Source organism: Rhinolophus sinicus, chromosome 2 (assembly GCF_057876585.1).
Source record: "Rhinolophus sinicus isolate RSI-liver-muscle chromosome 2, RSI-T2T, whole genome shotgun sequence".
NCBI classification, from domain to species: domain Eukaryota; kingdom Metazoa; phylum Chordata; class Mammalia; order Chiroptera; family Rhinolophidae; genus Rhinolophus; species Rhinolophus sinicus.
Genome location: NC_142502.1, coordinates 93,944,907 through 93,967,476, shown reverse-complemented (window position 1 = coordinate 93,967,476; position 22,570 = coordinate 93,944,907). Strand labels below are relative to the sequence as shown.

Sequence of the window (22,570 nt, the reverse complement as noted above, 5' to 3'; positions counted from 1 at the left end):
GATGGGGTTCAGAAAGCCTCAATTTTGGTTCCAACTCGAGCACTTAATAAGCTTGGGACTTTGGGGAAATCTTCTTTCTTTACTTCCACATTCAAATTAGGAGTAATAATATCTTCTCTTCTTTCCTCACTGAGATTTAATAATAATGAAATAAAATATACATGAAAGTGTTGATAAACTTAAAAAATGGAAAAGGACCTAAACAGACATTTTCCAAAGATATACAAATGGACACAGGGACATGAAAAGATGCTCAGCATCACTCATCATCAGGGAAATGCAAATCAAAAACACAATGAGATATCACCCTACACCTGTGAGAATGGCTATTATCAAAAAGACATGAGATAACAAGTGCTGGTAAGGACATGGAGAAAAAGGAACTCTTATGAGCTGTTAGTAGTAAAGTAAATTGGTGCAGCCATTATGGAAAACAGTATGGAGATGCTTCAGAAAGTTAAAAATAGAACTACCCTATGACCCACCATTCCACTTCTGGGTATACAGGCATACCTCGTTTTATGGCATTTCACTTTATTGTGCCTCGTAGATGTTGCATTTTTTACAAATTGAAGGTTTGTGGCAACCCTGCGTCAAGCAAGTCTATGGGCACCATTTGTCCAACAGCATTTGCTGTAATAACTTCATGTCTCAGTGCCACATTTTGGTAATTCCTGCAGTATTTCAAACCTTTTCATTATTATTATATTTGTTATGATGATCTGTGATCTTCGACTACAACTTGTTGAAGGGTCAGATGATGATTAATATGTTTTGGCCATAGAGCATTTTTTTCATCGAAGTATATGCATTGTTTTCTTAAGACGTAATGCTATTGTAACAGGCTACAGTATAGTGTAAACATAACTTTCATATGCAATGGAAAACCAAAAAATTTGTGTGACTTGCTTTATTGTGATATTTACTTTATTGTGGTTGTGCTCTGGAACTGAACCTACAATATTGCCAAGGTATGCCTATATATCCAAAAAAATGAAGTTGGTATCATGAAAAGAGATATCTGTCCCGTCATGTATATTAAAACATTATCTACAATAAGCCAAGACATGGAAACAACCTAGGAGTAGATCACGGATGTCTGGATAAAAAAAAAAAATGTGTGTGTGTGTGTGTGTGTGTGTGTGTGTGTGACAGATTATTATCAGACACTAAAAAGAAGCAATTCCTGCCATTTGCAACAACATGGATAAACCTTGAGAACACTATGTTAATTGAAATAAGTCAGAGGAACACATGTACTGTATGACATCCTATATGCAGGTTCTGAAAACAAACAAACTCATAGAGACAGAGTAGACTGGTGATTTCCAAAGGCTGGGCAGGGGAGGCGGGGGGAGAAATGGAAGAATGTGGTTAAGGGGGATAAATTTCCAATTATATGATGAATCAGTTCTGGTGAATGGTGAATATAGATAACAGTAGTGTATTACACATGTGAAAGTTGCTAAGAGTATAGCTATTAAATGTTCTCATCTCCCACACACACACGCACAGAAATGTTAAATACGTGAGGTAAGTGATATGTTAACCAACCCTACTGTGGCAATCACTTCACAATATAAACATGTATCAAATCACCTTGCTGTACACCTGAAGCTTATACAACATTATGTCAATTATATCTCAATAAACATGGAAAAAAGAAGTAAAGGAAAAAATTGGTCTTAATGAATAGAGTATTACAAAAGGAACATGGAAACTATAAAACACATGCACACAATTTGTAATGGCTGCATAATATGCGATAGTAATAAAGGACCAACTTCTTTTTAACCATTTATCGGTTATCCTTCATTTCCTTTCAAGAATTCACTGATACATGTCTGGATGTGACAAAAAGAAAACAAGCAAGACTTTTCTCTAGCAAGGGCTCTCATTCGACTTCACACATATTGACATATGGACAAGGTCAATCTCACATATAGAGATGAAAATTATTATCCAAATATTGCATGGGTAAGGAGAGGTAAGCATACATTGTAATGAGAGGTTCTTTCACTAGTAAAAACAGGCTATTTCTTGTTTATACTATTGTAACAGTCATCATCAAATACAGTTCCAACTTCTATATTTGAAATTGAAGAATATAAAAATGGTCAAATGTTCCATAATTCAAAAAGGGGTATTTCAACCCAATGAGAAACATTTTCAAATAGTATAACAGAAAATACTTACTTAAATGAAAAAATACACTAGATGGACTCAATTAGCAGATTAAAGATTCCAGAAGAATCTTAAAGATATCAATAAGAAACTACGAAAGTCAAACAAAACAGAGGGAAATGAAGTTTGTAGAAAAATTTAGAGACTGTAAGATTTTGAAACAATAACAAATGGTCCAAAACACATGTAACTGAAATCCCAGAATGAAAAACACAGAACGTAATTAATGGCTGAAAATTTCTGGTAATTGGTGGAAAATATTAGTTTACAGATCCAACAAAAACAACAAACTTGCAAGCAAGGTAATCATGAAGCAAATCAGTCCCAGACACATCAATCTGCTGAGACCCAATTATAAAGAGAAAATCTTGAAATCAGGCAGAGAAAGGCAACACAGGGTTATACAAGGGAACAAGTGAGTAACATCTGATCTGACATCAGAAACTAATATAAACATTGGAGTGGCATAATGGAACAGCTAAAAGGAAGAGATTATCAACTAGAAGTCCTCATACAGAAAAGATATATTTCAAGAATAAAAGTGAGAAAAGATGTGTTTAGATTAATTAAAAAAAAAAAAACAACTTCAGAGAATTCATCATTGGCACACTTGTGCTACAAAAAAAAAAAAAGGTTAGAATTCTTCAGGCTGAAGGAAATTATTTAAATGTACACTCGGATCTGTATCAATTGATCAGAATGGAAAATGGTAAATATGTGGCTAAATGTGAAAGATTATATGTACTTCCTTTTATCTATACTTCCTTTTATTCCTTTAAAAGACATGACTCTTTAAAGGAAAAGCTGTCACACTGCAATGTGACATTAATAGCATTTATAGCTTTAATACATATGATCACAATAACAGTACACAGTAAATACCTGATGTTCTTGGGGGAGGGGTGGCGTGGGCACATGGAGACACAAAGAAAAAAAAAAAAAGGCCATGTGAACATGAAGTCCAAGAAAAGAACTCCGACTGAGAACTCTATATTCAGTACTTTAAAATTCTTGTGCCACTTCCTTTCAATCTCCACGGTCCCTAATTTTGTTCTCTTTCAAATCACTGTTCTCCTATGGTAATAAATCTGGCTGCTTTTAGATTTACATATGTCTTAAGTGCTCAGCAGTGTGAACATGTATTTCTTTGAGTTTGCTCTGTTTGGAGTTTGCTCAGCTTCTTGAATCTGTAGATTTATGTATTTCAGTAAATTTCTGATGTTTTCAGTAAATTTCAGATGTAATTATAAGAGAAAGCCCATTTGTAACAGCAACAAAAAAGATTACACTTAGGAATAAATCTAGCAAGAAATATATGAAGCCCCTAGAATAAAAATGTTAAAACACTCATGAAAGACACAAAAGTAGTGTTGAAAAAATGTAAAGACATTCCATATTCTTAGATTGATTCAACATTCTAAAGATGCAGTTCTTTCTAAATTTATAAATTCATGCAATCTCAATAAAAATTCCTACAAGCTATTTTATGGACCTACAAAATTTAATACTAACATTCACATGGAAAAACAACATTCACATACAAGCATGGCCAGGAGCAGAATCAGAAAAGAAAAATTACAAGGTGAGGCTAGCTGTAACAATCTTTAAAATATACTATGAAATCTTTATAATTAAAAATGTCATGTTAGCACATGCAGAGATAAATTAACCATTGGTATAGACTACAAATCAGAAATATACCCCAATGCATTATTAGTATATGATAATAATATGTGATTATTAGATCTGAGGCAACTCAGATCATTAGGGAAAGTATAGACTTTTAAATAAATGGTGATAGTATAACCGGGTAGTCATTTGGGAAAAGATTAAATGCATATCTCACACAAAAACAAGAATAATCTACAAATGGATTAGGGATCTAAATGTTAAAAAACAAAACTCATACAAGTACTAGAAAGCAATATGGATGAATTCCTCTTTAAACTTGTTATAATGAAGTCTAACTATGATTTAAAATCCAAAGGCAATAAATGATTGATGCATTTGACTATGTTAAAATAAAAATACCTGTATGCCCAAAATAGGCCACAAAAAACCAGTCCAAAGGTAACTGACACACTGCAAGAATAGATTATCAATATATACCACAAACAAAGGACTGATATCCCTGACATATACCTGACACAGGAACAAAACCTGAGAGGAAAATGGGGAAAGGACATAAAAGAGTTCCTAACAGACAATGCTGGTACAGCCTGAGCAAAAATAAATAATATTACTGCATAATGATCCTAAATATACATTACTCTATACATATATACATTAAAAATTGAATTAAGAAATGGTGATAAAGCATCCTATTCCTTTCAGGATGACTGGAATAAAAAATACAAAAGGAAAGAAGGAAACAGAGAACCACTGTTAGGCAAATACCGCAATAAAAACTGCCTCAGACAAAATACATTGATGAATGTTAAAATTTATAGGCAAAAAATTTCAGAGAAAAAGAATATTTGCATAGTCACAAAATATTGGGTAGGTGTAAAAAGTAATTGCAGTTTTTGCTATTAACTTTTTAAACCGTAATTACTTTTGCACCAACCTAATCTCTCTCCCAAGATACTTATTAACAACAAAAATGGGGGAAAAAAAAAACAACCTAATTTTATTATAGTGGAAAAATTTGGCATATACCACCTTACCTAAGTTGTCAAGGTTAAGATCACAAATAAGACATATCAACAGCATGAACCTTCTGATATGATACACTTAGAAAGACCTATCACTTCTATGGCATTCTTGCCAAAGAAGCATAGTCACATTCTAATCATAAGAAAACATCAGACCAATTCAAAAAGAAGAACATTCTACTAAACAACAACAGCCTGGTACTTTTCAAAAGTGACAAGGTCATGAAACTCAAGGAAAGACTGAGGAATTATCATATATCAGAGAAGATGACAAAGACATGACAACTAATTACAGTGTTTTATCCTAGATTGGCTCTTGGAGCAGAAAAGGACCATTGATGGGAAAACTGATGAAATTCAAATAAGGTTGAAAATTTTATTAACAGTAATGTACCAATGTTATTTCCTGGTTTTGGTAATTGTACTACGGTTACGTCAGATGTTAATAGAGGAAAATGAGGTGTCTAGGAATTCTCTGTACTATTTGTGCAATATTTCTGTAAGTCTAAAATTCAAAATAAAAAAGGTTTGGAAAGAGTTCTGGAAAACCTCTACTTATACAGTAATAGAAAGCAGATTAGAAAACCTGTTATCACGGGTCAAGGAGTGGGTGAAAAAACTGATTTACACAGGTGGCACAAGGGAACTTTTTGGATGATGAAAATGTTCTATATCATGATTGTATTGATAGTCACACGACAATAAGTTGTCAAAACTCATTGAATTATGCATTTAAACTGGTGAAATTTTGTTATAGGTTGATATATTTGTCAATAAATAATAAAATATTTGTCAATAAGGTGACAAAAAGAATTCCAAATGTAAATACAATCTTTTAAAAAAAAGTGTTGGGTTGTAATCCCAACATAAGCAGAATACAGATGAGAGGTATCAAATAAGATTATGCATGCCCTTACCAGATTGATTAACTGAGTGTGTACCACATCTTCCACCAAAACCGCTGTTTCATGAAGAGGCCTCCTAGCATCACCTAAAGAAAACCTGCACAAAGAAAAAAAAAAAAATTAATCACATCAATATTATGGACTGTAAAAGTGAGAAAGGAAAAGGTGAATGATATTTATTATATTAATGTAATAATAAAGTACAAATGGTTCTCTCAAATAAGAGTAGGTGTACAATTTTCTTCCTTTTTTTTGATTAATGTTTATTAGGGTTATAACTGTTAGTAAAGTAACATAGACTTCATGTGTACAATTCTGTAATGCATCATCTATATTTATCACATTGTGTGTTCACCACCCAGAGTCAGTTCTCCTTTCATCACCATATATTTGATCCCCTTTACCCTCATCTACCACCCTCCTCCCCCCTTACCTTCTGGTAACCACTAAACTATTATCTGTGTCTATGAGTTTTTGTTTCTTCATTTGTTTGTCTTGTTCTTTTGTTGTTTCCAGTTTTATATACCATAGATCAGTGAAATCATATGGTTCTCCACTTTTTCTGTCTGACTTATTTCTCTTAGCATAATAATTTCAAGATCCATCCATGTTGTCGCAAATGGTACTATTTCATATTTTCTTATGGCAGAATAGTATTCCATTGTGTATATATACCACAACTTCCTTATCCATTCATCTATCAAAGCACACTTTGGTTATTTCCATGCCTTGACCACCGTAAAGAAAGCTGCAATGAACACTGGAGCACATATATCTTTATGGATAAATGTTTTCAGATTTTTTGGGTAGATACCCAGGAGAGGAATTGCTAGGTCATTATATAGTAATTATATTCCTAATTTTTTGAGGACCCTCCACACTGGATGTACAATTTTCTATGGACAAAGAATTGTACCTGTCCTACACAAGCTGAAACTTCCCCAAAAATGCAGTGTTATTTATTCTATATCTTGATTTGTATAGTCATTTTTAAGGGCATGTACTGTTTCAAAATACAAAATATTAACCACTTCATAATATTGGCAACCAGAAAATCATGTTACTATATTGATATTGCCAATACAGTTAATGTAACAATCAAATAGAAAATTACAATAGCATACAATATAATTAAAAGTTGCTAAGAAAAATTTATGTAAATGCCATAAATTATCATTTCCTATTATATGCAAGCAGAAGATTAAGAATGGATTACAAAACTGTTCTTAAAAGTCATATTCTCAACTTTCATATGGTGGACTAGATATGTACAGAAAATCACTTCCTGGTAAAGAAAATTTGAAAATGCACAATATTGTATTAAAAACTTGTATTTACAGTATACTTTCACTAGCAGTTGGGAAGACAAAACATAAGTCGGACAAGATGAGAAAATACAGTTCTTCAGGATAAGAGAGCTACAGCCAAAGTTTATTCATGGCAGCCTACAGCCTGGATTTCAGCTAGCGTAGTACTCAAGGTATAGGCAAGAATGCTGCGCCCCCAAGCATGGCAGAAGGTCAGTGTGAGGAACCTAATATAAAGTGGAGAAAAGGAACACTCAGATGGTGACACCTTCAATGTGTGAACTAGAAAAATACTTATTCCACAGGAGGCACTCTGCCTCTCTCTCCCAAGGCTGTCAGTGAAGAGAAAAAATGTGGCACTGCCATGAGATGACAGACAAATAGACAAATAGAATAGAACAGAGAGCTGAAAAATAAATTCTCACATATGTGGTCAACTTATATTCAATAAATATGGGAAGAACACCTAATGTAGAAAGGACAGTCTTTTCAATAATTCGTTTGGGGGAATGAATTCAAAACAGATCAAAGACCTAAATTAAAGAGCTAAAAGTATAAAAATCTTTGAATGAAACAGAAGGGGAAATCTTTTTGACCTTAGATTTGGCTATGGTTTCTTAAGTATGACACCAAAAGCACAGGCAACAAAAGAAAAAAAAATAAACTGGACTTCATCAAAACTAAAACTGTTAACACACTGATTACTAGTAGGAGCGTTATGGAAGACAGTGTGGATGTTCCTCAAAAATTTAAGAATAGAATTACCTTATGACCCAGCAATCCCTCTCCTGGGTATTTACCCAAAAAAATCGGAAAACATTTATCCATAAAGACAAGTGTGCTCAAATGTTCTTTGCAGCTTTACTTACGGAGGCCAAGACATGGAAACAACCAAAATGTCCTTCGATAGATGAATGGATAAAGAAGTTGTGGTACATATACACAATGGAACACTATTCTGCCATAAGCAAAGATGAAATAGGACCATTTGTGACAACGTGGGTGGATCTTGAGATTATAATGCTAAGCGAAATAAGTCAGACAGCAAAAGTAGAGAACCATATGATTTCACTGATATGTGGTATATAAATCGAAAACAACAAAAGAACAAGACAAACAACTGAAAGAACAAAAACTCATAGACATAGACAATAGTTTAGGGGTTACCAGAGGGTAAAGGGGGAGGGGAGGCTCTAGAAGAGGGTAAATGGGGTCTAATATATGGTGATGGAAAGAGAACTGACTCTGGGTGGTGAACACACAATGTGAGATATAGATAATGTAATACAGAATTGCACACCTGAAATCTATGTAACTTTACTAACAATTGTCACCCCAATAAACTTTAATGTAAAGGAAAAAAAAAAGAGAGCGAAAATCTTCTGTTGTGTTCACTGATAAATTTTTTCAGTATTTACTTCTTTGGACTGCCTGAACCGTTTTCCATCCATTATTTTAAGTTACTCCAAATCTCACTATAGAAAAAATAGCAAGTTAACAAAGTGAAATAAATGACTAAAAGATAAAGCAATGATTCAATTCATATCTCTAGTAAAAAGAATATTTTAAAACCACGTTAATAAAATATACAAATAATTATCAAGCTTTCCCTCAAGCTTTAATGGGAACTTAGAACACTTTAACTAAAAGTAATCATTAGTATAAACATGTCTAAAGCCATCTAAAGACATATAGCTTGGGATGGGATTTGATGAGAATATTATTTTAATTTTCAGGGTTATTCACACTTCAGCTTTAATTCCACTTTTGCTCACAGCAGTTACGCCAGTCTTCCCCCCTCCACACACACACATAGAAAGCTAGATATTGTCCTAGTGGTTTTCGGAAAATAGAAATAAAAACCACCACACCCAGCCCCAGTCTCTTCCTTTTAGCTCTGCAACGTATATAACATTTTTAACTCCAAGACAAAATCCGAGTAATTGATACTTGCACAAATCTTTTGATTTTTTTTCCCCTTACAGCCCGACTTGACCACTCACTGATGCCTTGACTGACTTGCCCTAGGTCTAGTCCCCACCAATACAGTCTGATACGCAACCCCTACATACTTCCTGGATGCCGATAACCCGATAGGGCAACCCCAGCCTCCACTAAAAGTCTTTCAGGAAAATTTCCTTAAAAGGCTGTCCCTTCCCTGGTCTCCTACAGCAACTTGGTAACTGAGGTCACAACTAGGACGTGTAGAGCCAGCCATCCTGCTGGACGCCACTTGATGACAATGGCAGAGCCACTTATACCCTCCCTTTGACCTAAACAAGGTGGTGTTAGTCAATCCCAAGATCAAATGTCTCACTGAGCACGAGGCAGCTAACTCTGCAACCCCCTTGCCAAATGCATAATGAAAGGATGAAATCAGCAAGATCATTCATGAGGTGAAGTGACATCCTCATTCCCCCACGCACCCTCAGATACAGGAGGCTGCATGCTGAAGAACCATAAAATACTGTCCCAAAGAGCCGCAGAACTTATGACTAAGCCTTTCAGTATTTGTGTGTTATGTGTATGCCCAACAAGTCTAAAATTGTGTGTGTATGTGGGGGGGGGGGGCTTTAAATAGACATCTATTAAAGTAAAAATATCTATTAACAGAAAGTGCAGCATAAAACAGAAAAAAGAACCAGTTACAGAGACATGTCCAGTACACAGAAAACACATTTTTAAAAATACACACTGAACATTACTACAGGCACTGTGTTCTCAAAAAACAAGTAGTTTCTATCACCAGCTTTAAAAAGTTTTTTTTTTTTAAAAAAAGGAAGGAAGGTGCTGGAAATTTGCTAACTTACTCTATGCTGAGTATCTATTGGACATCTTTGGTTAGTGATTTATGCCAAGATGATTCCCAAATATGGTGATAGACTTTTAATGTCTCTGTAAGTTTTAGCGCATTATTCATTTACCAAAATCTTAAATCCTATGTAAATTTATGTATCTGATGATGTATCCATTGACCCCTACTCCTTACATAAATTTAATCCCAACTATGAAAGGCAATCAACCCTAAATTCTTTTAATGGCTTTAACTGTAGAAAAGAAAAAGAAAAGAAAAAAAAACTTTGTGAGCAAGCACATGCAGTATGTATATATTTATCTCTTTTTATGTTACACATATATATAATATTAGCACAAAAGCACAGTATATAGATAGCATAAACACAAAAGACAAATTTCAAAGGAGGTAAAATAAAGTTTTTCAAAAAGTAGTTTTATTTATTGACATGAGACAACTTTTTTCTGATTTCCAGTTTTATACACACACACAGTTTGTGTGTCTATGTGTGTGTATGTGTGGTGTGTGTGTATGTGTGTGTGTGTTTAGAGAGAGAGAGAGGGAGAGAGAGAGTTATTAGCATTATCAACTGCTCCAGTTTGCCTGGGACTATGGGATTTTCCAAATTATTCTTTACCAAATAAATCCACTTAATTAATACTGTGTTTCCCTGAAAATAAGACCTCGCCAGATAATCAGCTATAATGCATCTTTTGGAGCAAAAATTAATATAAGACCCGGTCTTATTTTACTATACTATAAGACAGGTTATAATATAATATAATATAATATAATATAATATAATATAATATAATATAATATAATATAATATAATATATAATACCGAGTCTTATATTAATTTTTGCTTCAAAAGATGCATTAGAACTGATTGTCCGGCTAGGTTTTATTTTCGGGGAAACACGGTACTAAAAGGTCACGACATACTTTTCACAAAGGACAAGCCAGAAAATTGCCTTTGAAGGGAATGAATGAATAATGAATAAAACTTGTATATTTACTTTCAAACAATTATCCTTAATATTTCAGTTCTGGGGTTCTAAAATAGAGAAACCAACAGCAAGTGGGGAGTTTATTCCTTGATTTGGAGATAATTCTTTTCCATGCTGTGAAGTTGGGAATGAAGTGCGTGATAATCAGAGGATGAGGAGCAGCTACCCAGGTGAAGGGGGAGGGGCAGAGAAGTGAGCCCGGAAATCAGATACAGTTCATATGGCCAGGACCCACTAGAAGATTACAATAATGCAGCTAAAAAGTCCCACTGCATCCTGCCCATGAGCTACAAAGAAGGGGCCATGAGTCATGATGGAAAGAAGTTAGACTAGAAGTTACATGACCTGGTCCTTATTGCCACAGTGCTAAGTAGTACTGTGACCTTGGGCAAGTAACTTTTCTGGGTACCTCAGTTCCTCAACAATAAAAGAAAAGTATTGGGTTAGATGATTTTAAAGATGCCTTTTCAATTACAAAGCTATAGTAATCAAAACTGGATGGTATTGGCATAAAAACAGACACGTAGATCAATGGAACAGAATACCGAGCCCAGATATAAACCCATGCATATATGGTCAATTAAGTTACAACAACAAAAAAGGAAGAATACAGTCATATAATGGAAAAAGGACAGTCTCTTCAATAAATGATGTTGGGAAAACTGGACAGCCACATGCAAAAGAATGAAACCAGACTACTGTCTTACACCACACACAAAAATGAATTCAAAATGCATTAAAGACTTGAATGTAAGACCTGAAATCATAAAACTCCTAGAAGAAAATATAGGTGGAAAAGCTCTTTAACATTGGTCATGGCAAAGATTTTTTTTTGTTTCTGACACCAAAAGCAATGGCAACAAAAGCAAAAATAAACAGACGGGACTACATCAACTAAAAGGTTTCTGCAAAGCAAAGAAAATCAATCAATAAAATGAAAAGGCAATCTAGTGAATGGGAGAAATACCTGCAAATAATATATCTGATAAGAGGTTAATTTCCAAAATATATAAAGAATTGACACAACAGCAAACAAACCAAACAATCCAATTAAAAATTGGAAGAGACTCTGAATTGACATTTTTCCAAAGATGATACACAGCTATCCAACAGGTACATGAAAAGATGCTCAATGTCACTAATCATAAGGGAAATGCAAATCAAAACCAAATTGAGAAATCACGTCAAACCTGTTAGAAGCGATTATCAGAAACAAGAAATAAATGCTGGTGAAGATGTGGAGAAAAGGGAACCCCTGTGCACTGTTGATGGAAATGTAAATTGGTGCACCACTATGGGAAACAATAATGGAGGGTCCTCAAAAAATTAAAAATAGTACCACCATAGGATCCAGCAATCCCACTTCTGGATGTTTATTTGAACAAAATGAAAACACTAGTTTGAAAAGACATATGCACCCCCATGTTCACTGCAGCTTTATGTATAACTGCCAAGATATGGAAACAACCTAAGTGTCCATCGATGGATGAATGAATAAAGAATATGTTATTTACACACACACACACACACACACACACACACACACAAATACTATTCAGCCATAAAAAGAATAATATCTTGCCATTTGCCACTTGTTTATGCCTGGAAGGCATTACATTAAGTGAAATAAGTCAGACAGAGAAGGACAAATACTCAATGAGCTCACTTATATTTTGCAATCTAAAAAACACACCAATTTCACAGATACAGAGAACAGGTAGGTGGTTGGGGTTGTGTGTGAAATGAGTGAAGCGACTCAAAACATGCAAACTTCTAGTTATAAAATAAGTAAGTCAAGGGGATGTAACATATAGCATGGTGACTTCTGTTAATGATACTGTAGTGATTACTTGAAAGTTGCTGAGAGAGTAGATCTTCAAAGTTCTCATTACGAGAAAAACATTTTTTTTTTTGTAGCTATGTATGGTTGACAGACAACTAGTCTTGATGTAGTGATCATTTCTCAATGTATACAAATATCGAATCATTATTTTGTACACCTGAAACTAATATAATGTTAAATGTCAATTTTACCTCAATTTAAACAAAAAAAAGGTACCTTTTCAGATATTTGATTTTGGCCTATGAAAGCAGCTATGATCCTTAAATCCTAAAAAGTTGTCTTCAAGAATTGTAAGAAAATTGTATTTTAAGAAAAATCACTTTTGTAAGAAAACTTGCAAAAATTAAATCTTACTAAATTGAGTAAATTGGGTAACAATCATGAAATAAAAAAGAAATAAAGTTTTTAAAATGCATAAATGAAATAAAAGAATAACAATTGGAGAAAGGGCAATAAGGCTACAACTTATTCTTGGTCCTGTATATGGAAATACTTCTTAAGAAACATTCTACTGCTTCTTAAAGAAATTAAAAATAAATAAATAAACCCTAAAGTCGGGTTTGTACTTATGGATATTTTCACAGGATTTTAAATTATTCTTTTTCAGTATGTTTAACAAGGTCCGCTTTGGGGTCTAAAATACTTGTTTTCAAATTTCCAAGCCTTCATCAAGAACAGAGTAGAAGGACTGCTTAATTTTTAATAAGAGGGATTTGTTAATTAAAGAGATCCTTTCACAATGTATATGTATATAAAGTCATACAATTTTATTGTAAGATACCTTACAATAAATATCTTACAATTTTAAACATCTTACAAATTGTCAATTATACCTCAATAAAACTGAGGTATCTTATAATTTTATTTGTAAATAGCTGACAATTTTATTTGTCAAATATACCTCAAAAAAGCTGGGCAGAAAAAAAGATTCTGAAAAAGAAGCCAAGGGGGTAAGTTTGGTAAAAATCCATGACAGAGAATCTGCCAGGCCAGTCACGAAGAACACAAGGCCCACAAGCAGATCTGCTCATAAAGCATCCAGGAACCAAATATAAAGGACAAAGAGACGTTTCTTTACGGCCATGTGTGCATCTTCTTGAATGCTGAGTTGCTTTCAGTACTTACCACTGGCTACAAACTCTAATGTGGTTAAATTTTTCTGGATGCCGTGGTTAAGTAATTGCTGTGGTCTTGGGAGTTACTTACTTTTTTTTTCATTTTTTAAAAATTTTTATTACTTCTGTTTTTCTGGATGTTTTTCTACCTTAGGTAATTGACATTCCTTTGGAATGGACACTGTGTGACTACTGCTTGGCATAAGAAAGCCCTGGGTGACTCTGTCCCAGAAGAAAAGTTTCCCTTTTCTCTTCAAACCACTTATTTGATTACACTTTCACGGGGCAGGTATTACTATACTACCCAGGAATTTTTCCTAACTGGAATTAGAGTGAATAGCAGGCTAGCGCCATGACTCGACTCTCGTCAGCTAACCTGGCACTAGACAGCACATGCAAACACAGACCTCATACGTCTATTTCATTCTTACCTAACATTTGTTGAAAATGACTTACCCACTGTCCAAAGGGGGGAAAAAAGTGAAGAAGTTAGACTATGATCAGTCATTTAAGGCAATCAGACAGTCATAAACACATGCAAATTACACCTCCTCTTCATTTCTTATTACCTCTAACTTTCATGTAACTCCGTGATTTTATCTGCTTTTCAAAGGAAGAAATGAATTCAATAACATTGGCTGAAAAGGCCAAAGTGATGATTAAATTATCGAAATACCTAGGACAACAGTTACTCTAGCAATGGGCATTTTTCTCATTGCTTGCTTGATTTTTCAACATCCATTTCCTCCACACCTTTCCTATGGTATATATTCATACATAATTTAAATGAACTTTGAGAATATTTTTAGAATTTTGTAACACTCCACGAAATACGTGTAAATGTCTGAAGATATAAGAAAAGCAAGATTATAAAATTATCATTCATGATGTAAAGTTTACAATACCAATGTGAAAAAATACAAAGATATATTAATAAATATGTTTGTTTAAAGTAAAAGTGAAGCGAGGTAAAACTTTGAAAAGGCAAATACTTAAGTCACTTACAGGTATTAATTACTCAATCAATAGTCACATACTGAGTACCTAGTGTGTTTCAGACACTGTTCTAGTTATTAAGGATACATCAATGAACAAAACAGATTTTAAAAAAGGAGTGAAGTTTGCCTTCCCAAGAGCAAAGCATACAAAACACAATATACATAAAAAATTACTAAATAAATGATTTGTATGTAAAAAGATAATATAAAAGGCCATATAAAACAGAATCGAGAGATGGAAGGTATGAGATAGAGAAAGGGAAGCAGTGTGAAATATTAAAATGGGCATTTATTAACTTTTGACATGTGAGAAAAATGGCTTATAAGAAATGGGAAGTTCTCTAAATAAGTTATGTAAATAAATTAGGTAATCTTGTGAAAACCAAAGACTCACCTAGGAAAATTCACCTGGAATTATTACAGCAAATGGCATGAAAATGTGCATCTGAGGAAGCTTACAAAAATAAAATGTACAGAATTTCTTCTAACAACTCATAGGGCATTTTTTCTCACATATGTTATATACCTAAAAAGCAAATCTCCCCATATTCAAACGCTAATGAAGAGCAGCATAAAGGAAGTGATTACAAGCACTCCTTATCTGAGTAACAGGCAAGAAGGAATAAGAAGTATATTAATCACTAAATGTTAGGACCTAAAAGATTTAGTCCATTCATCTTATCTCAAACAAAAAGAAAAAAGAAAAAGAAAGGTCACAGAGGTTAAATAACCATCTCAGGGATCTCAGGGTCACTAATCAAGTTAGAGCCAAAAGCAAGGCCTTTTATTTCGTCCAGTAATCTTTTTCTGCAATACCATGTTAAATGTGCAAAAACTGCAACAAATTAGACAAATTAGTCTAAATGATCACTTGTCAAAAATTCAGATTAACAAAATAATATAAAGGAAGCTTGGTTCAATGAATGTGTATAACTAATTTTTAAGCCTTTGTGGTGCAGAAGCTTTTTTAGTTTGATGTAGTCGCATTTGCTTATTTTTGCTTTGTTGTCTTTGCCCTAGGAGACATATTCAAAGAAAAAAAAAATTAAGACCAGTGTCAAAGAGTTTATTGCCTATGTTTTCTTCAAGGAGTTTTACAGTTTCAAATCTTACATTTAAGTCTCTAATACATTTTGAGTCTATTTATGTATATGATATAAGAAAGTGGTCTAATATCATTTTTTTGGCATATATATGGCCAGTTTTCCCAAAACCGTTTATTTTAGAGACTGTCTTTCTCCACTATATTTTTGCTTCATCATACACTAACTGACCAAATAGGTGTGGGTTTATTCCTGGGTTCTCTATTCTGTTCTATTAATGTATGTGTCTGTTTTATGCCGGTACCATACTATGCTATTCGGATTACTATAGCCTTGTGGTATAGTTTGATATCAGGTAGCATGATACCTCTAAACTTTGTTCTTCTTTCTCAATATTGCCATGGCTATTTGGGATCTTTTGTGGTTCCATATAGATTTTAGGATTATTTGTTCTAGTTCTGTGAAAAATGCAAGGAAACCATCAACAACAAAAAAAGGCAACATACTGAATGAGAGAACACATTTGCAAATGATACATAGGATACGGGATTAGTATCCAAAATATATAAAGAACTTAAACAGCTCAACATCAGAAAAACAAACAATCCAATTAAAAAATTGGCAGAGGACACAAATAGAAATTACTCCAAAGATGACATACACATGGCCAACGGAAACATGAAAAAAGGCTGAACATCACTAATCATCAGGGACATACAAATGAAAATCACAATGAGGTATCACCTCACACCTGTCAGAACGTATATAATCGATAAATCAACAAACAACAAGTGCTGGTGAGGATGAGGACAAAAGGGAACCCTCCTGTGCTGTTGATGGGATTGCAAATTGGTGCAGCCACCATGGAAAACAATACGGGGGTTTGTAAAAAATTAAAAACCATCACTACCTTATGACCCCGTAATTTCACTTCTGGGTATTTATGCAAAGAAATACAAAACATTAATTCAAAGAGATATATGCACCCTTATGTTCACTGCAACATTATTTACAATAGTCAATGAATGGAAACAACCTAAGTGTCCATCAAGACAAATGGATAAAGAAGATGTGGAACATATATACAATGGAATGTTATTTAGCCATAAAAATGAGTGAGAGCTTGCCATTTGCAACAACATGGATGGACCTAGAAGGTATTATGCTAAGTGAAATAAATCAGACTGAATTTGCTGAGGCTAGTTTTGTGTCCCAATATGTGGTCTATCACACCAAGCATATTCTCCAACCACAATGCTGTGAAACCAGAGATCAACTGGGGGAAAAAAAAGAAAAGAAAAGCAGGAAAAACCAAAACTACATGGAAATTAAACAACATACTATTACAGAATGACTGGGTGAAAAAAAGAAATAAAAGGAGAGATCAAAAGATACATAGAAACAAATGAGAATGAAAATACATTGTAACAAAATTATTGGGACACCGCAAAGCAGTTTAACAGGAACATTTATATAATTACAGGTTTATCTCAAAAACAAGTAAAATCCCAAATAAACAACCTAACACTAATCTTAAAGAACTATTAATAGAAAAAGAACAAATGAAACCCAAAGTCAGCAGAAGGAAGGGAAGAATAAAAGTTAGAACAGAATTAAATGAAATAGAGAAGGAAAAGACAAGAGAAAAAAATTAATACAACAAAGATCTGGTTCTTTAAACATATTAATAAAATTGAAAAATCTCTGTCTAGATTCACTAAGGAAAAAAGAGAAAAGATACAAATAGAATCAGAAATAAAAGAGCAGTTATGACAGATAACACAGAAATACAAAAAATTATACAAGAATATTACAAAGGATTATATGCCATGAAATTCAATAACTTAGAAGGACAAGTTCTTAAAAATATATAGCCTTCCTAGACTGAATCACAAAGAACTTGAAAATCTAAATAGACTGATCAACAGTAAGAAAATTGAAACAATCATCCAAAACCGCCCCAAAAGCAAAAGTCCAGGACCAGTTGGCTTCACTAGTAAATTCTACCAAACATTCAAAGATGATTTAACACCTGTCCTTCTCAAACTCTTCCAAAAATTGAAGAAGAGGCAATACTTTCTAACTCATTTAACGAGGCCAACGTTACCCTGATACCAAAACCTGGCAAGCATAACACACAAAAAAGAAAACTACAAACCATTATCTCTGATGAATACAGATGCAAAAATCCTAAACAAAATACCAGCAAATTGAATACAACAATACATTAAAAAGATTGTACATTGCAACCAAGTGGGGTTCATTCCAGGGATGCAAGGATGGTTCAACATACACAAATACATCAATGTTACAAACCACATAAACAGAACAGAGAATAAAATCATATGAGCATATCAATAGGTGCAGAAAAAGGATTTAACAAGACACAACATTCAGTCATGATTAAAACACTTAATAAAATGGGTACAGACGGAAAGTACCTCAATATAATCAAGGCCATGTATGACAAACCTTCAGGTAATATCATACGTAGTGGTGAAAAACAGAAAGTCTTTTGTCTAAAATCTGGAGTAAGACAGGGATGTCCCCTATCACCACTGTTATTCAACACAGTACTGGAAGTCCTAGCCAGAGCAATTAAGCAAGATAATTAAATAAAAGGCATTCAAATTGGAAATAAAGAAGTCAAATTGTCACTTTTTTCAGATGACATGATTGTTAACATAGAAAACCCTAAAGACTCCACCAAAAAATATATTAGAAATAATAAACAAATACAATAAAGATGGAGGATACAAAATCAATGTACAAATATCCACTGCATTCCTATGTACTAACAATGAAATTTCAGAAACAGAAATGAAAAATAAAATTCCTTTTGCAATTGCAACAAAAAAATACCTAGACATAAATTAATAGAGGATGTGATGACCTATACACTGAAAAATGCAAGACAATATTAAAAGAAACTGAAAAAGACTTGAAGAAATGGAAAGAGTGCATGTTCATGAATTGGAAGAATCAACATAATTAGAATGGTCATATTACCCAAAACAATATAGAGATTTAATGCAATCCCCATCAAAACCCCAATGGCGTTTTTAAAAGAAATAAAATTTAAAAATCATCAGATTTGTATGTAATCACAAAAGACCCCAAACAACCAAAGCAATCCTGAAAAAAAGAACAAGGCCAGAGGTTATCACACTCCCTTACTTCAATTTATACTACAAAGCGGCAATAAAAAAGCATGGTATTGGCAGAAAAACATATACACAAACCAGTGCAATAGAATTGAGAACCCAGAAATAAACCCACATACACAATATATGGACAGATAATTTTTGACAAAGGAGAAAAAAGCATACAATGGAGAAAAGGCATCCTCTTCATAAATGGTGCTGGAAACACTGGAAAGCCATGTACAAAAGAATTAAACTAGACTACTCTCTGTCACCATACACCATAATTAACTCAACATGGATGAAAGACCTAAACATAAGACCTGAAACAATAAACTGCATAGAAGAAAACATAGGTACTAAACTTACGGACCTTGGGTGCAAAGAGCATTTTATGAATTTGACCTCAAAGACAAAGGAAGTAAAAGCTAAAATGAATGAATGGGACTATATCAAACTAAAAAGCTTCTGCACAGCAAAAGAAACCATCAACAAAACAAAGCGGCAACCAACCGAATGGGAGAAGATATTTGCAAACAGCACCTCCAATAAAGGGCTAATGTCCAAAATATATCAAAAACTCATGCAATTCAACAACAAAACAAACAAAGCATCCAATTAAAAAATGGGCAGAGGGCATGAACAGACACTTCTCCCAAGAAGACAAAAAATAGCTAACAGATATACGAAAAAATGCTTAACTTCACAAGTATTAGGGAAATGCAAATCACCTCACACTTGTTAGAATGACTATCAAGACAAATAATAAGAGTTGGCGAGGCTGTGGAGAAAAAGGAACCCTCATACACTGTTGGTGGGAATGTAAATAGGTACAGACACTGTAACAGTATGCAGGTTCCTCAAAAATTAAGAATAGAATTACCATAGGACCCAGCAATCCCTCTTCTGGGTATCTACTCAAAAAATCTGAAAACACTTATCTGTAAAGATATCTCATATGTACTCCTATGTTATTTGCAGCATTATCCATGGTGGCCAAGATATGGAAACTAAAATATCCTTCCATAGGTGACTGGATAAAGAAGATGTGGTACATATATAACACAGAATATGACTCAGCCATAAGAAAAGCTGAAATCCTGCCATTTGTGACAACATGGATGGATCTTGAGATTATGCTAAGTGAAGTAAGTCAGACAGAAAAAGTCAAGAACCATAAGATTTCACTCACAATGGGGATATAAAACTGAAAACAACAAGCAAATAAGACAAACGAAAACTCATAGACACAGACAATAGTTTAGTGGTTACCAGAGGATAAGGGGGGTGGGGTCGGAGATGAGGGTAAAGGGGAACAAATATATGGTGATGGAAGGAGAACTGACTCTGGGTAGTGAACACACAATGGGATTTATAGATGATGTATTATAGAATTGTACACTTCAAATGTAAACAACTTTATTAACCAATCTCACCCAAATAAACTTAATAAAAAATTTTTAAAAAGCAACAAATAAGACAAAAAAACAAAAACTCATAGACAAAGATGAACAGTATGGTGGTTAGCAAAGGGAAAGAGGGATTGGGGGAAAGTAGAAAAGGGTAAACAGGATTAAACATATACTGATGGATGGAGATTTGAGTTTGGGTGGGGAACACACAATGCAATATACATATAATTTTATTAACCAAAACATATAATTTTATTAACCAAAGTCACCCCCCAAATTTCACAATATTAAAAAAAAGGAAAAAAAGTCAGACTGAGTACGACAAATACCATATGATTTCACTTTTAAGTACATCTTAAAAAACACACAAAAAAAAAACACAACAAAACAGAAACAAACTCATAGATACAGAAACAAATTGAAGGCCACCAGATGGGAAGGGATCTGGGAGAGAAGAGTATAAAAAGTGAAAGGGATTAAGAAGTATAAATTACCAATTATAAAAATAGTCACAGGGATGTAAAATACAGCATAGGGAATATAGTCAATAATAGACTTATCAAAACGATCACTTCGTAAGGTATATAAACGCATAATCACTATGGTATACACCAGAAATTAGTAAGATTATACATCAACTGTAACTGAAAAATAAATTTGAAAATTAAAAATACATTAAAAATAATTTTAAGTTTCGTAGAGAGATATGTAATAATTCCAAAAATTTTGTTTCAGTCCTTTATGCCCTAAAACATTTAATAACACAAGGATTTAACTATCACATTGTTGCTGAAATGTAACAGTCAAAATTAACTTTCTATAACATTGGATATAGACACACTATAATCACAAATTTCACCCAAATTTTCAAGTACATTTCATGGACTGGGAATTAGAGATTCAAGAAAGTTAAGAGATTTGCTCATGTTATTAGCAAAAGCCAGCTTCAGAATTACATGCTGTGAGAAAGTCACTGAGAGAGAGAGAAGAATTTTGCATTATACAGATAATGAGAAAATTAGCAAAATGGATAAACGTGGCATACTGTACAGCACTTCCCAAATTGATCTTGTCCAGAAAAAAAAGCATTCTGTAGTTAAACAAGCTTAGAAAATGCCTTATGTTTTATTCTTCTCTAGATTTGCAACACATGTTACTATATTAGATACTGTGAGAAGTTCTGAAGCAAAGAAACTTTCGGGTTTTCAACGTATTACTGCGTATGTAATCACTTTTCTAAACCCAGTTAGGTATATAGCATTGAAAATCAATTTAGGCAATACTAAAGTAGGCAAAAGGACTTTGATATGACGTAGGAACTTTAGTGATAGGATTCAAAATAAGCTGCAGCTTAAGGTGTTAAGACTTCAAAGCTCTTCAGTTTTAAACAGTGAGATAGATGATGGTGGTGACTAACAGCAAACAATTTTCTTTTTAACTCTTTACTCATTGAACAAATATTTACTGTAGGTCTACATCATGTCAGGCAAGACATTTTACCCTGGCTGAGAATTTTTGCAGTTCCCACAAATGAAGGATTTTTCAGCAGCTATGGAAAGCAGTCATCAGAACCAGTATCAAAGCTCGCCAGTGGATCACCTAACAATGGCAGCTCCTCACTTCCAAACATCATTCAGGAACAGACTCACTCCAATTAATTGGCCTCTGAGTGCAATAGTCTCACCCGAGTAACCTGTCTTCTAGATGATACCCCCTGCAGAACAACGCCCATCCCTGAACTCCATGCTGCCCCAACACTCGACATAAGATCAGCATAAGATCTCTCCCTGCTGAGAGATTGTGCATGACCAGCCTACGAGCATATACGCGTATACCTTTCCTTTATGGTAAGAAATGATAAATCCAGCTTTCTTTATTTCAGATATTGAATGATGGTTTCATTATATTTCACAACCCAGACAGCCTAACCACTCTTCCTCTCGTTTCCCTCTTAACTGTTTATTTTGAAAGATTTAAAGCAAAAGAAAAAGTGAAATAACAATACAATGAACTTACATATATATCATTCACCTAGAATAGCCAATTGTTATCATTTGGCACATTTGCTTTCTCTTAAAATTACAGAACACATTTATATACATACATGCAAACATGTTCCACACATACATACATATACACCTGTACTTTATTTTTCTTTGAAG

The 22,570-nt window shown here is 33.7% G+C and overlaps 1 protein-coding gene across 3 annotated transcripts in view; it reads right to left on the bottom strand.

Annotated features, from left to right (window-relative positions):
- SUPT3H (SPT3 homolog, SAGA and STAGA complex component) overlaps nucleotides 1-22,570 on the bottom strand; it is a 464,602-nt gene that overhangs the window by 243,411 nt on the left and 198,621 nt on the right. For all 3 annotated transcript variants that reach the window (XR_012496623.2, XM_074333030.2, XM_074333029.2), the window contains exon 3: nucleotides 5,756-5,840. Coding sequence is in view for 2 of the 3 variants with exons in the window: in XM_074333030.2 (XP_074189131.1) it covers nucleotides 5,756-5,840 (85 nt within the window). In the remaining variant the exon portion in view is untranslated. The remainder of the gene's footprint in view (nucleotides 1-5,755; nucleotides 5,841-22,570) is intronic.